Source organism: Nomascus leucogenys, chromosome 11 (genome assembly GCF_006542625.1).
Source record: "Nomascus leucogenys isolate Asia chromosome 11, Asia_NLE_v1, whole genome shotgun sequence".
Classification (NCBI taxonomy): domain Eukaryota; kingdom Metazoa; phylum Chordata; class Mammalia; order Primates; family Hylobatidae; genus Nomascus; species Nomascus leucogenys.
This window is the reverse complement of record NC_044391.1, coordinates 116,326,221-116,341,589: the sequence shown is the minus strand read 5'-3', so window position 1 is coordinate 116,341,589 and position 15,369 is coordinate 116,326,221. Positions and strand designations below refer to the sequence as shown.

Genomic DNA, 15,369 nt, shown 5'->3' with positions numbered 1-15,369 from the left:
CAGGCTGGAGTGCAATGGTGCAATCTTGGCTCACCGCAACCTCTGCCTCCTGGGTTCAAGCGATTCTCCTGCCTCAGCCTCCTGAGTAGCTGGGATTACAAGCATGCGCCACCACGCCTGGCTAATTTTGTATTTTTAATAGAGACTGGGTTTCACCATGTTGATCAGGCTGGCCTCGAACTCCTGACCTCCCGTGATGTACCTGCTTTGGCCTCCCAAAGTGCTGGGATTACAGCCATGAGTCACCATGCCTGGCCAGCGGAGACAGTTATAAAAGGTTATTATTATGTAACAAATATACAGTTGCTTCTTGGCCTTTTGGCTAAGATTAAGTGTAAATATAAATTTAGAACTGTAACCTTCATTCATACTGATTCTATGTTGGTTCTCCTCTGTTTTTAGGCTCTTAGAGGAGTTGGATAGAACCTACCTTGATAACCTTAGAAACCAAGTAGATTTTTAAATATTTCGTCATCTTGTATGTCATATATATGTAGTCCTCTAGTCTAGATTGAAGTTAGGAAGTTAGGAGAGGACTGCAGTCTGTATTTGACGTGTGATCTTTGGAAAGGGACAGCAGTATTGTGTTTTTGTCTTTCTTCCAATAAGCCTTTTGCACTCCTAGAAGTGTTTTCTCTTAAAGGAAATTAGATTTGCTGTTTTAATTGCTGATCTTAGGCCTATTTTAACTGTTTTTTGCCCCTTTTTCAGACTATTTCAAATTCATTTTGGAAGTATATGATGATCTTATTACTGCTGTCTTCTCGTGTGGCCCCATAACATGAAAACAAAGAGATTGTGTATTTTCTTTAACACTATGTAAATACTCATAGCTGACATTCACTGACTTTTTTCACATCGATATTAACATTTGTCATACGTCTCTGTGGGAGAGACTGTTGTTTATCTGTGTTTTAGAGGAGAAATTGAAACACAAAGAACTTGTTCATCATTACACAGCTAGTAAGAAGTATAGTAGTGATTCAAACACAAGCAGTTTTTTTTTTTTTAAACTTTATTCTACTGCCTCTCAACATAAAGATGTTGCAGAGACCCAGCATAAAGGACCCAGAACTTAGCCAAACTAATAAGGGGTGGCCATTCACATTATAAAAGTATTTAATGGGGATTTCTATTAAAAAGCAGGTTTCTAGAGTGTGTGCTGTGTTGTTTTCTGGTCAAAAACAGAGGGGAGTAATCTCATCGGTATAGGGCCTTTCCGTCACTCTTTTTAACCACTTAACAAATCCCAGGACTGCCCTTGATGCAGCTGTTGTCCTTTCCTTGCAAAGAATAGTCCAGCATTGCCCAGGGTACATAAGGCTGTTGAGCTGAAAGAGGAAGTTGACTTAGGATGGTAGGTACTATGATGGACACATACATACAGGCACCTCTCCTGAGTCTCTAAATGGTTATTCAATTTACATGCAGCTTTTAGAAATACATGTATTATATAAAACAAAGGAATACAAAAGTTTCAAAATCTGCACGTTTTGAGTATGTATTTCTATTTGATGATTTTTTATTAGGTAGTTATGACTTAGAGCCTGAAATTCACCTTTAATGTTTGAGGATATTTATGTGCCTATTAATGATCTTGAATATCCTGCTATTGGCAGTTTAGATTGCATCACCATGTCACCTAATTTTAAATTATTAATTTCATTTTAAGGCTATTGCCAAGTTGGAGTGAAGGGTTTTTTTTTTTTTTTTGGTGGTTGTTTTTAGTTTTTAAGGATTTTAAATGGATGGGAAAAATAATTATTTAGCATACTTCTTTTTTTTTTTTTTTTTTTTTTCTTTTTTGAGACACAGTCTCACTGTCTCCCAGGCTGGAGTGCAGTGACGCAATCTTGGCTCACTGCAACCTCTGCCTCCTGGGTTCAAACGATTCTCCTGCCTCAGCCTGCCAAGTAATTGGGATTACAGGCATGCACCACCACGCCTGGCTAATTTTTGTATTTTTAGTAGAGATGGGTTTTCATCATGCTGGACAGGCTGGTATTGAACTCCTGACCTCAAGTGATCTGCCCGCCTCGGCCTCCCAAAGTGCTGGGATTACAGACGTGAGCCACCGTGCCTGGCCCATACGTCTTTTTTCTTTCAAATAATTTTATAAGGAAAATGTAATGCTCATATTACACATTTAATGTATTTAGTTGTTTTAATGTATATACTCTTCTTACAAACAGTAGCTTAGAAAGTTTATTGCTACAAGAATATGCAGTTATCTGAGTGGAGAGAGTTCTGTTTTTGAGCCTCATTCATTTCATAGCCATGTCTTGGTGTTAAACTTGCTATTGGATTTTTTTCTCTTCTAGTTTTCTTACTGTTTTTTTTTTTTGAGATGGAGTTTTGCTCTTGTGTCCCAGGCTGGAGTGCAATGGCATGATCTCAGCTCACCGCAACCTCCGCCTCCTGGGTTCAAGCGATTCTCCTGCCTCAGCCTCCCTAGTAACTGGGATTACAGGTGCCCGCCACCACGCCTGGCTAATGTTCATATTTTTATTAGAGAAGCGGTTTCACCATGTTGGCTGGGCTGGTCTTGAACTCCTGACTTTATGTGATCTACCCACTTCAGCCTCCCAAAGTGCTGGGATTACAGGCATGAGCCACCGCACCCGGCTTCTCTTCTAGTTTTATGTTTTTAGGTAACTATTTTTCAATTGATAATAAAAAACTGTGATGCATGAATAGATAAGAGAATGAAGGTATTGTTATTAAAAATAAAGTATCTGTTTTTCTGAATTCTGGGCTTATTCAGCTTCTTAGAGTACAGACAGCTAGAGCTAAGTCCAAATTTTATTTTCTTTTATGTATTTCATATATGAGAAAAGATTTTCATTCATGTTCTTATATTTGACATTCATAATGGTCAGTAAACTTTTTCTGTAAAGGGCCAGATAGTAAATATTTTGTGCTTTGTGGGCCATATGGTCTCTCTTGCAACTACTCAACTATGCCATTATGGTGTGAAAGCTGCCATAGAGAGTACGGAAGTGAATTAACTTGTCTCTGCTTCTGTAAAACTTTAGAGGAACAGAAATTTGAGTTTAATATAATTTTCATGCATCACAAAATATTATTTTTTAAAAATATTTTTCGGCCACTTAAAAATGTAAAAACCATTTTTAGCTTATAGACTTTGTAAAAACAGGTTATGGATCAAACTTGCCTGTTGGGTAATTGTTTGCTGACCCTTGTGACTGTGCTCATTTTCTTCTCTTTTCTTCCCTTTCTCTTAACATCTATTTATCTTATTACTTATTCTCTGTTTTGCTCATTTTGCTGCTCAGTCATATATTTTATTTCATTGTTGATGTGTATATAACTTGATTTTTTTAAATTAAATTTTAAGCTATGGAGGGTAGGGGTCTATAATTTTGGCCTCTTTATTGCCTTGCATTTTTATAAAAGTTATATGCTTCGTAAAAATTTGGGAGGATTGCAGAGAAATAATATCTATCATTTAATATTTTGAAAGATTGTTGGGTAAATTCTTTTATTTCACTTATTAGTTTATTAAACATATGTTCCAGAATGGTTCTGTCTCATTAGTGAATAGAAGTCATCTCAGTGGTAAGCCAAAAGAGAGAAAGAATCTGCGAATTGATTTTGTTCTTTGTGTCATGTACTGTGATTGATGATATGAACAGTCCTCATTTAGCCTTTACCACTCCCCACTTTAAAAAAAAAAAAAAAGAGATGGAGTCTTGCCCTGTGGCCCAGGCAGGAGCGCAGTGGTGCAGTCATAGCTCACTGTAACTTGAAACTCCTGGGCTCAAGCAATCCTCCTGCCTCAGAATCCCTGGTAGCTGGGATTACAGCCACACACTACGTGCCTAGCTAACATTTTTTATTTTGTATTTTTTGAGAGACTGAGTCTTGCTTTGTTGTCCAGACTGGTCTCAAACTCCTGGCCTGACGCTACTTTTTGTATTTTTAGTAGAGACTGGCTTTCGCTCTGTTGGCCAAGCTGGTCTAGAACTCGTGGCCTCAAGTGATCTGCCCAGCTCGGCCTCCTGATGAAGTGCTGGGATTACAGGCGTGAGCCACTGTGCCTTGCTGCTTACCTTTCTTTAAACGTGTTGTTTTACAAAAGTGAATTAGTAGAATTGCACAGTGAAATAAGATTGGAGAAGTTACAAAAGTTTCTCCCAACCCATTTGTTTAGTAGAAACCAACGATTAAATCTCAAACCGGTCATTTCAACTACTTTGCTTGAAAGACATGGAAGACTGAGTAAAGATAAATAAAGGTTAAAATGTAAATGAAGAGGGTATCTGACAATTAGCGTACTTAGTGAGTTTCACCCTTGGCTCAACAAACATTTTGTTTGCGTGTCTGTACCGCTATGGGGAACTGAGACTAGTAGCGAGGTGCACAGTGATAGAATGTGTGTGAGGTGCTGGAGGGGCACGGGAGGGTATGCCATTCAGCTTGAGTGTTTGAGGGGTTCCAAGAGGACCATGTCTTGGGGAGGTGGTGTTTGGACTTCTTTTTCCCCTTTATTAGCTTTAAACGTTACTTAAAAATGCATAGTTGTTGAAAATAGTTAAACAATCCAGAATTTAGTAAAAAGTGCAAATCCTTATTTATACTTTCTGCTGTCAAATCCCCATTCTTCAGAGTTGTAGTTCATAGACTGATAAATATGCTCCCAAATTGAGCTCATGCTATGCATATAATTTTGTAGCTTGCTTTTTCCCCCATATAATATTCTTATGCTGTGCAGATTTCCATATCAGTAGATACAGATCAACCTTATTTAAAATCTGCTGCCTCACATAATGGTATGGATATATCGTAATTTATTTACATTATTACCTATTGCTGCACATCGAGGTTTCTAACCCGTTACAGTGAATATCCTCATACACATACATTTGTTCTCTTGTGTAAATTAAGTTTTAAATGATGAGTAGGTGAAGGGACTGAGCACTGATGTGAATGAAAAATGTTTTCTAGGTTAAGGGGACAATGCATAGTTTGAAAAACTTTGCTGAAGCTAATGAGAAACTTTTAGTCGGAAGAAGTATTTCTGTTTCTGTGCTACAGAGTGTAGCACCTTCCGTTTTCTCCAGTCATATGCTAGAGCATCTCATTTTATCGTAGGCATTTCTTTACTGAATAATTCAAAGTTATTTTCTTATTTTAGAGATTTAAAAACTTCTTAAAAATAAATGTTACCCAACGGAGAAGCAGAACCACTAGTCAATAAGGTGATTATTCAGAGGTCACACAGAGGTGAAGTGGGAGTTCTGGAAATTGAGTTTTTTGTTTTATTTTGAGACAGGGGCACCTAGGCTGGATTGCACTGAAGCCTCAACCTCCCAGGCCCAAGTGATCCTCCCACCTCAGCCCCCTGAGTAGCTGGGACTACAGGCGTGAGCCACCACGCCTGGCTAATCTTTTTATTTTTTGTAGAGACAGGGTCTTCCTGTGTTTCCTAGGCTGGTCTCAAACTCCTGGGTCCAAGCAGTCCTTCCCCTCAGCCTCCCAAAGTGCTGGGATTACAGGTGTGAGCCACCATGCTTGTTCCGGAAATAGTTTTCGTCCTAGCTCTGTCTCCTGAGAATATCTTACTCAGTGTAAATCCCCCATTACTATCCAACTTAAAAAAAATTTAGTTAAATCTTAAAATACCTATTTGAGAATTGCTAGTTTATCAAGTAGATATATGAAAATGGCATAAATGACTTAAAGTAGATAAATTACGTTTTGTTATACATACTCTTGAGTGTAAAATGTTTTCATCCCAAAAACTTAGTTGCTGCTATTTTGTTTCAGGCAAATTTCCAGTTTTGAAATGTTGCCTTGTAGTGTGATATGAAGTGCTAACTGGTATTATAATTGTATTCTCTTTTGTCAATAAGACAATATTTGGCTTATTTAGTTTCTGCATTTTACATAATCTAACCTTTGCTAATTTTTCTGTATTACAATTATATTGCTAGGAGAAGAAGAGAGACTAAAATTAGTGTTAGGTGCTGATTAACAAAATGCTTTGGAAACAAAACAAGGGTGATATTTTTCTGAGCTATTTCTAAAAGTAAAAGCTCTTCTTTTTGGTTGCCAACAATGCCTTGCAGTTTGGTTGCATGTGTTTTGTTATCAAGAAATCTGATTCTTTGTACACCTCAACCTTTAAAATTTCTTATTCATTTAAAAAGTGCATGCTAAATAGCTGTATTTAGTGTTATTAATTGGAATGATACTAATGCTGAGTATAAATTAGTGTAATGTGTTCTGTCATTGTCCTAAACAATAATTGTATTATCTGTTGTATTGCATGATTATGAAGTATTGATACTAAATTCCAAGGTAATTATTACTTCATGTGGTGTAATTTTTAAGCATTCATATCTATCTTTTCATCTAGAGTTACTTTTCAAGAGTAAAGTGTACATTTAAACAAACGAAATAACTTGTTTTATATTTAATTTTTCTAGGGCAGCTTTGGAAGAAGTAGAAGGTGATGTGGCAGAATTGGAACTAAAACTTGATAAGGTAAATTTTACATGTTTAGCTTTTTAAAACATTGATTCTCGTTTGCCGTAAATAATGATTAGTACCTACAATAGTAGGTCTCTTTTTTATTTTTTGGAGACAGAGTCTCACTCTGTCACCCAGGCTGGAGTGCAGTGGCATGATCTCAGCTTACTACAACCTCCGTCTCCTGGGTTCAAACCATCCTCCTGCCTCAGCCTCCCAAGTAGCTGGGATTACAGGCGTGCACCACCATGCCCAGCTAATTTTTTGTGTTTTTAGTAGAGACAGGGTTTCCCATGTTGGCCAGGCTGGTCTCAAACTCCTGACCTCAGGTGATCCACCTGCCTCAGCCTCCCAAAGTGCTGGGATTACAGGCATGAGCCATCGCACCTGGCCTGGTAGCTTTTTATCTCTATGAGGGTAAATGCTATTATTATCCCAGTTTTACACATGAGGAAAGTAAGACCAGAGACACTAAGTAGCCTGTGTAAAGTCTAATCTAAGTGCTAGAGCAGGAATTTGAATCCATGTCTGACTTCAAAGCTCACTAAACATCCTTTATGTTGTTAAAAGCTTTTTCTGGGGCCAGGTGTGGTGGCTCTTGCCTGTAATCCCAGCACTTTGGGAGGCCGAGACGAGCAGATCACCTGAGGTCAGGAGTTTGAGACCAGTCTGACCACCATGGAGAAACCCCATCTCTACTAAAAAAATACAAAATTAGCCAGGTGTGGTGGTGCATGCCTGTAATCCTAGCTACTCGGGAGGCTGAGGCAGGAGAATCGCTTGAGCCGGGGAAGTGGAGGTTGCCGTGAGCTGAGATCGTGCCATTGCACTCCACCCTGGGCAACAAGAATGAAACTCTATCTCAAAAAAAAAAAGAGAAGCTTTTTCTGTGTTTTCTACCAAAAAGATTGCATCTTTCTTTTTTGTTGCTTAATGGATTTCATATATAACCTGACCATTGTATAAATTTGGGTCTGGCCACGTTCAAATATAAATACAATTTAAAATATTCCATTTTTAAGCTAATGCCAGAAATGCTTAAATACATACTTAGTAATCGGTATGGTCATATTTTATGGAAGGGTAAATGCACATTGTTTCCCACCATCTATATTATTGATGATTTTTTTGGTGTCTGTCCAAGAAACACTGTTTGCTATATAGTAGGCAGAAGCAGTAGAATGAGTAAGACAGCTTCTGATCCATTTGTTTAGATATACTTCTGAAACCACTGCTCATTAACATGTTTCTCTTTAAATTTCTGGAGGTAAATCAGATGTATATATTTGAAATACCTTTTCTGAAAATAACTTTCTAGTTTAATAATTATTGTTATAAATGGCATCGCTGTGTAACGTAGTGCTTCTCAGACCTTAACTTCGCATAGGAATCCCTTGGGGATCTCCTCTTGTGAAAAGACAGATTCTGATTCAGTAGCTGGAGATACCTGAGATTTTGTGTTTGTAACCGGAATTCCAGGTGATGCCCATGCTGTTGGCCCACACTTTTTGAGTAGCAAGGATGTAAAATATATTAAGCTGAAGGTTTTCAAATGTTTCGAAACCATGAAACACACATCTTTATATAATACAAATAGTCTAGAAACTATATAAAATAGCATTAGTTCTATATGTAAACAAATTACATCAAAATTTTAGAAGATGTTTAGAGATAGTTATTTTTGTATAGTACTCTATAATTTTAAAGCTCTGTAATATATAGTATCTTTTTAATTTTTACAAGAATCCTGTAGGATAGGACAAGTGTAATTATTCCCATTTTATAGATGAGGATACCAAAGCCGAAGAAAGTGACGGGGACTTGCTTCAAATCACAAAGTAGAAGAGGCACAACCAGGGTTAGAACCCCTTTTCTTTTTTTTTGAGACAGAGTCTTGCTCTGTTGCCCAGGCTGGAGTGCAGTGGCGTGATCTCGGCTCACTGCAACCTCCGCCTCCCAGGCCCAAGCACTTCTCCTGCCTCAGCCTCCTGAGTAGCTGGGATTACAGGCTCACGCTGCTATGCCTGGCTAAGTTTTTATATTTTAGTAGAGATGGGGTTTCACTGTGTTGCCCAGGCTAGTCTTGAACTCCTGCGCTCAGGCAATCTGCCTGCCTTGGCCTCCCAAAGTGCCCGGGTTACAGGCATGAGCCACCGCACCCGGCCCCATCTGTCTTTATGATCAGTTCAGTGCTCTTCTTGTGCATCACTGCACTTCAGGATCCGCGATGGGGAAGCACATGCCACTGAGAAATGTTCTGAGGAATGCTAGCTAGCTTCCAGGCAAGTCTTTGTAAAAATTAATATTTTGATTTTGGATAAGGATATTACTTGAAAATGCCTTCCTTTGTTTCTACTTAAAAATTACATGTCTGGCTTTTTATTACTATTTTATTTTATTTTATTTTTTACGCTGAGACATTACATTTATTTTCAAGTACTCTTTGAAACAAAATTTTAAACTCTTAAGGTAGACAACAGAAAATATAGTTTTGATTTTATGGAAGATTTATGAGAGAGTATGTAGAGGGGCAAGGCCTTTTAAAGAATCAGAGTGATATAAGAAGGATATCTTATTACTTATATATACATAAATAATACATATATTATTACATATGTATTATATACATGAAATAAGAGTAATGTAATAAGGTAGAACCACATGTAAATCATATGAAACACCTATGGTGGGACACTTCAGAGTTTAAAATACCTAAACTAAACAGACAGAATCCACCGACAGTGTTTTTGCTGATTATTTTGCTGTTATGAGTGGATTGTTTTTTCCTTTGTATTATTCACTTGGGGTAGGGCACACACACTACTAGAATCTTCAGACCAAAAGATTCAAATCTGAAACAAGTTATTGAAGTATTGACATTGAGTACTAAGAACTATAAGCCCATTCTAGAGTCTGTCTTACCCAAAGGGGTACCAAGGACACATGGAAACCTGACAGCTTAAAAAATATCACTATTTTCCCTCCCACTGAAGTTCCATAGTTACTTTTATATTTCTCTGGTTTCTGTACCTCTCCCAAATTCTCTCTTTTTTTTTTAATTAAAAAAAATTTTTTTTTGAAATGGATTCTTGCTCTGTCACCCAGGTTGGAGTGCAGTGGTGCAATCTTGGCTTGTTGCAGCCTCCATCTGCCATGCTGAAGCGATTCTCCTGCATCAGCCTCCTGAGTAGCTGGGATTACAGGGGCACGATACCACACCTGGCTAATTTTTTGGTATTTTTAGTAGAGACAGGGTTTCACCATATTGGCCAGGCTGGTCTCGAACTCCTAACCTCAGGTGATCTGCCCCCCTTGGCCTCCCAAAGTGCTGGGATTACAGGCGTGAGCCCTGATGCCCAGCTAAATTGTTAATCTATTAACTATTATTTTTATTTTAGAAACTGTGGGGAGGTAGCATAGGGAAGAGAGGCTGAGAGGAGGAAGTGGTTGTTATTGAAGGTAGTGGCAGTGAAGGACTAATGCGGGTGGTGGAGGGGTTGCTCCAAATCTAGGTTAATGATTTCATAGGTTAGTGGAGGGCAAGTTCCACCTATAGTATCATTGTAAATCATGCCAGGGACAGGTTAAACTAGCTTGCTGACTTTGCCTATAATGTATGCCACCAGTAGTTCATTCTTTCTGGTGAATAATGCTTTATGAGTGGCATTGCTCTACTGAGTTCAATTATTGATCCATTCTTGCCAGGTGTTCTGTCATTGACAGCATCATAGTGCATCATAGTTGCCATCTAGGCTTAATTTCTGCATGTGTTGTATTGTCTCACTGGCAATGCTTGTTCCCCATTGAGCAGATACTCTTTAAATCTCAGCCAAGTACTACCAAACGTTGGCTCTTTCTCTTCTGCTGCATTGTTTCTTGCATGTGCTTTGATTTAAGCTGTTATAATATTGTAGTTTTGGGTGGTAGCATAGCCTAGTAGTTAAGAACACAAACGTTGGCTCTTTTTCTTCTGTTGCATTGTTTCTTGCATGTACTTTGATTTAAGCTGTTATAATATTGTAATTTTGGGTGGCAGCATAGCCTAGTAGTTAAGAACACAAAGCCTGGAGCTGCTGCTGGGTTTGAGTCTGGCTCTATCATTTACTTGTCCATTTACTTGGACAAGATCTTCAACCTTTCTGTGCCTCAGTTTCTTCTCTCCAAAGTGGGGAAAATAAGAGTGTCTATTTCATAGGATTATTATGAAACTAAAATGAGATAATACATGTAAAGTACTTAGCACAGTTCTTGGCATGTGGTAAATTCTAAATAAGCAATGATGCTGTCTCTTCAACACACTGTTAGCTCCTTGAAGAGAGACCGTCCTTAAAAAGGAAAAAAACCGGCCGGGAGCGGTGGCTCACACCTGTAATCCCAGCACTTTGGGAGGCCGAGGCAGGCGAATCACTTGAGGTCAGGAGTTCGAGACCAGCCTGGCTAACATGAGGAAATCCTGTCTGTACTAAAAATACAAAAATTAGCTGGGTATGGTGCCCCTGGCGTGGTGGCATGCATGTGCCACTGCACTGCAGCCTGAGGGACAGAGCAAGACCCCATTTCCAAAGAAAAAGAAAAAGAAAAAACCCTCATTTGTTTTGTATACTTGGTGTATACAAAGTCCTGTGTTTTACTTATATTATTTCTTATCATTATAGCAATATTGCAAAGTCGATATCCCTAATTTGCACATGAGAAAACGAGAATTGGAGAGTATGTTACTCAAGGATAGTCAGCAGATAAGTTGTTTGTATTCCTGTCATCTGGCAGAGTGTCTATGACATAGTAATCGCTTAGTAAAAAGTTGTTGAATGAATTAGGGATATTAGTTTGATAATTTAGATGGACTTGACATTTAATCTTGTAGGTAAAACTCTTCCTTCTTTGTAGGTTTATATTATTCAGTTATAATCTCATTTATCAGTGTCATCTAACAAGTATGTTGACACCTGGCAAAGTCTCAGTCTTCTCTGTTTCAGCCTCCCTCCCTCTTCATTGCCAAGTCTGTCCTTCCTCCTGGATAGCTGCAGCGTATATGTGGTTCTGCTATATGACAATTTCATTTTCTCTGTAACTCCTGTGATAGTGACCTCTGTTCTACTTCTGATACCTATTTCATGGCTATGTTCTGTGCCTCATCACCCAGGGTTCTAATCTTTGAAATCTGGAATGCTGATATCCTACTTTCTGACTTGAGTCTCCAGTCCGTCCAGTTCTCAGCCTCATTACTGCTTCTGTTCTTCAGCCCTATCTCTGGTCTTTCACTATCCACTTGTGATATTCCAGATCACTGTTTTTTTTTTTTAAATTTTACTGTAAGTTCTGGGATACATGTGCAGAATGTGCAGGTTTGTAACACAGGTATACATGTGCCGTGGTGGTTTGCTACACCCATCAACCCATCATCTAGGTTTTAAGTCCCGCGTGCATTTGTCCTAATGCTCTCCCTCCCTTTGCCCTGCCCCCAACAGGCCCTGTTGTGTGATGTTCCCCTCCTTGTGTCCATGTTTTCTCATTGTTCAACTCCTACTTATGAGTGAGAACATGCGGTGTTTGGTTTTCTGTTCCTGTGTTAGTTTGCTGAGAATGATGGTTTCCAGCTTCGTCCATGTCTCTGCAAAGGACATGAACTCGTTCTTTTTTATGGCTGCTCAGATAATTTTTAAATACATTTCAATGTATTCCTCTTTTTTATAATTAAAAAAAGTTGAGATAAAATTAACCTAACATAAAATCCACTGTTTCAAAGTGTGTAATTCATGGTTTTTAGTATAGTCCCAGTGTTGTACAACCATCACCACTATCTAATTCCAAAATATTTTTCACCCCGAAAGGAAACCCCGTATCTATTAGCAGTCACTCCCAATTCTCCTCTCCCTCTATCTTCTGGCAACCTCATCTACTTTCTGTCCCTGGATTTGCCTATTCTGAACATTTCAAATAAATGGAATAATACAATATTTGGTCTTATGTGTCTAGCTCCTTTCTCTTAGCATAATGTTTTTAAGATTCATCCATGTTGTAGCATGTATCAGTCCTTTGTTTTTATAGCTGGATAATGCATCATTGCATGGATGTACCTCATTTTGTTTATCCATTCATCAGTTGATGGACATTTGAGTTGTTTCTCTTTTTTGGCTGTTGTAAATAATGCTGCTATGATCCCTTTCAGAGTACTCTTAATTTTATTACATCATTATTTCTCTTCAGAGACTTTCATGTCCCTTCCATAATACCTACTCTGCAGAATTCTCCACTATTTTAAGTGTAACCATCTATATTATTTGTTCCATATTTGGCCTATAAAACCCTACAGGGGAAGTTACACAACTGTTCGGTGAAACCAACTAACTGATGGTGCTACACATTCCTGGAATTCTTGATATAAAGCAGTTTCCCCCAAATGCAGTCAGGTTCCTTTCTTGTTACTGTTAGTGGCCCTTCAAGACCTCAAGATTTGCCACATTGTTCTTCATTCTCAGCAGATGACCTTGTCTCTTCTTCTGCTTGGTGGGAATGCCTTTATTTTTTACTCCTAATCTAGAAGTTTAACAGAATCTGTTCTTACAATTTAGTTTTTCTGCTTCTTTGAATGATAAAAGTATCCCTTTTTCTATGCAGTTCCAAGCCCCCTGCCTCCTCAGGACTTTGCTTTGGCATCTCTCTCCTTTCCCTTCTCTGCCACCTCTATCTTAAGTAGATAAAGATTTTTTTTTTTTTTTTAACTAAGTTTGTTTCTTAGTAAAACAAAACAAAAGCAAACAACAATAAGAAAACCTCCCCCTCTGACAAGGAAGCACAAATCTCTATTGAATAATTACCATGTGCCAGTAAGTTTGTGCTAAGAATCTTTTTTTTTTTTTTTTTTTTTTTTTTTTTTTGAAGACAGAGGTAGGGTTGTTGACCAGGCTGGTCTCAAATGCCTGGCCTCAAGAGTTCCTCCCATCTTGGCCTCCCAAAGTGTTGGGCTTACAGGCATGAGCCACTGGCCTGTGCTAAGAATCTTTATGTGTATTCTCTTACTCTTTTTTTTTAGTAACCATATATGGTTTGGTACCATTGTTATGTGTGATACAGAAGAAGAAATCGAAGTTTGTTGAGGTTAAGGTCACTCAGGCTCACTTAGATGTTTAAGTATGACAGTAGGTTGAACCTAAGCAGACTTAGCTGAGAACCCTATATTTTTTGCCATAATGTTTTACTATTAACCTGTCTCTCTTTGTTTTTATGGAAACTTTTAATTATTTTTGAATTTAATTTGTTGCATAATACCACCTATGTAGTACGCAATTTGAAGGTAAAAAAGTGTGTACCTAGTGAAAATCAGTCATTTTCCAATCTCTTTCCTAGAGGAATGCACTGAACTAGTTTCTCTTATGCCCTTGCACAATTTTCGTTTTTTTTTGAGACAGCCTCATTCTGTCACTGAGGTTGGAGTACAGTGGGATGAGCTCAGCTCACTGCAACCTCTGCTTCCCGGGTTCAGGCAATTCTCCTGCCTCAGCCTCCCAACTAGCTGGGACTACAGGTGCACACCACCATGCCTGGCTAATTTTTGTATTTTTAGTAGAGATGGGGTTTTGCCATGTTGGCCAGGCTGGTCTTGAACTTCTGACCTCAAGTGATCTGCCCACCTCGGCCTCCCAAAGTTTTTGGATTACAGGCGTGAGCCACCATGCCTGGCCTTTTCACAAAATTTTCTAAGCATATAAAAGTATTTGTACTTTTCAGTACAAATGACTCCCCATTTCAACAAAAATATTAGCACTGTTCTACATTTTGATTTTTCTTTTAATATATCATGGATGTTATTTGTTATTATAGAGCTGTCTCATTTTAAAAAATGGTTGAATTGTATTACCTTGCATGGATATATCATAATTTATTTATCTAGCTGTCCACTGACGGACTCTTAGCTTGCTACCAGTATTTTACTGTGACTGCACTGAATAACTTTACATGTGTCACATGGCCTATCTGTAAAATATAGTTGTAGAATACATTTTAAAAAGTGAAATTGCGAAGTTAGAAGGTACGTTTTAAATTTTGATAGCTCTTGCTAAACTGCCTTCTGTAGATAATGTACCAATTTACACCCCTACCAACAATGCGTGAGAGTGACTATTTCCCCATACCTGCCCTCTTTAAAACAGCTTGTTATCAAACTTTTTGATCTTTGCTGTTAGTAAAAAAAAAAAAAAAAAAATAGTAATTTCCATTTCTTTTATTATAGCGAGAATGAATATCTTTTCATGGGTTTAAGACACATGTATTTCTTGGAAGGGGGGTGATTATCTCTGCATGTATGTTACCCATTTTTTCTAGTAAATAGTGGGATTTTCAAAATGATTTATATACCCTTTTTTATGGTAGGGCAACTTGTCCTTTGTGATTTGTCTTAATATTGTTTTCCTATGTTGTTTCTTTTGACTGTGTTTGTTTTTTCCTTATAGAAATGTCTTATTATGTAATTGGATTGATCTTTTTTTTTGCACAGTATTTGAGCTTCGCATCCTTCTCAGACTTCCCACTTTGAGATTATTGAAAAAAAAAATACCTTCTATTTTCTCTTTGATTTCTGATTCTGTTTTTATGTTTAAATCCTTATCTGTAATTAACTTGGGAGTCTGTAATACAATTTAATTTCTTTTTTTATCCCCTTCAGATGACTGTCCAGTGTCCCTAATATCATTTATCAGATAACTTTTCCCCCACTGGCTGGAGTATTACTTTGATCAAATATGGCATGTTTGTATCTGTTTTTTTGACTGTGTATTCTCTTACATTGATCAGTTTGTCTATTTGCATTTACTACCAGACTTTATTTACTATCTTTTTGTAATATATTTTAATATCATATAGTACTAATGTTCCTAC

At 37.8% G+C, this 15,369-nt stretch overlaps 1 protein-coding gene across 7 annotated transcripts in view; it reads left to right on the top strand.

The window, feature by feature from the left end:
• The window catches only part of ACAP2 (ArfGAP with coiled-coil, ankyrin repeat and PH domains 2), a 176,613-nt gene that overhangs the window by 52,372 nt on the left and 108,872 nt on the right, over window positions 1-15,369 (top strand). For all 7 annotated transcript variants that reach the window (XM_030823005.1, XM_003280421.4, XM_030823007.1 and 4 more), the window contains exon 2: window positions 6,453-6,510. In XM_030823005.1, the coding sequence (XP_030678865.1) occupies window positions 6,453-6,510 (58 nt within the window). The remainder of the gene's footprint in view (window positions 1-6,452; window positions 6,511-15,369) is intronic.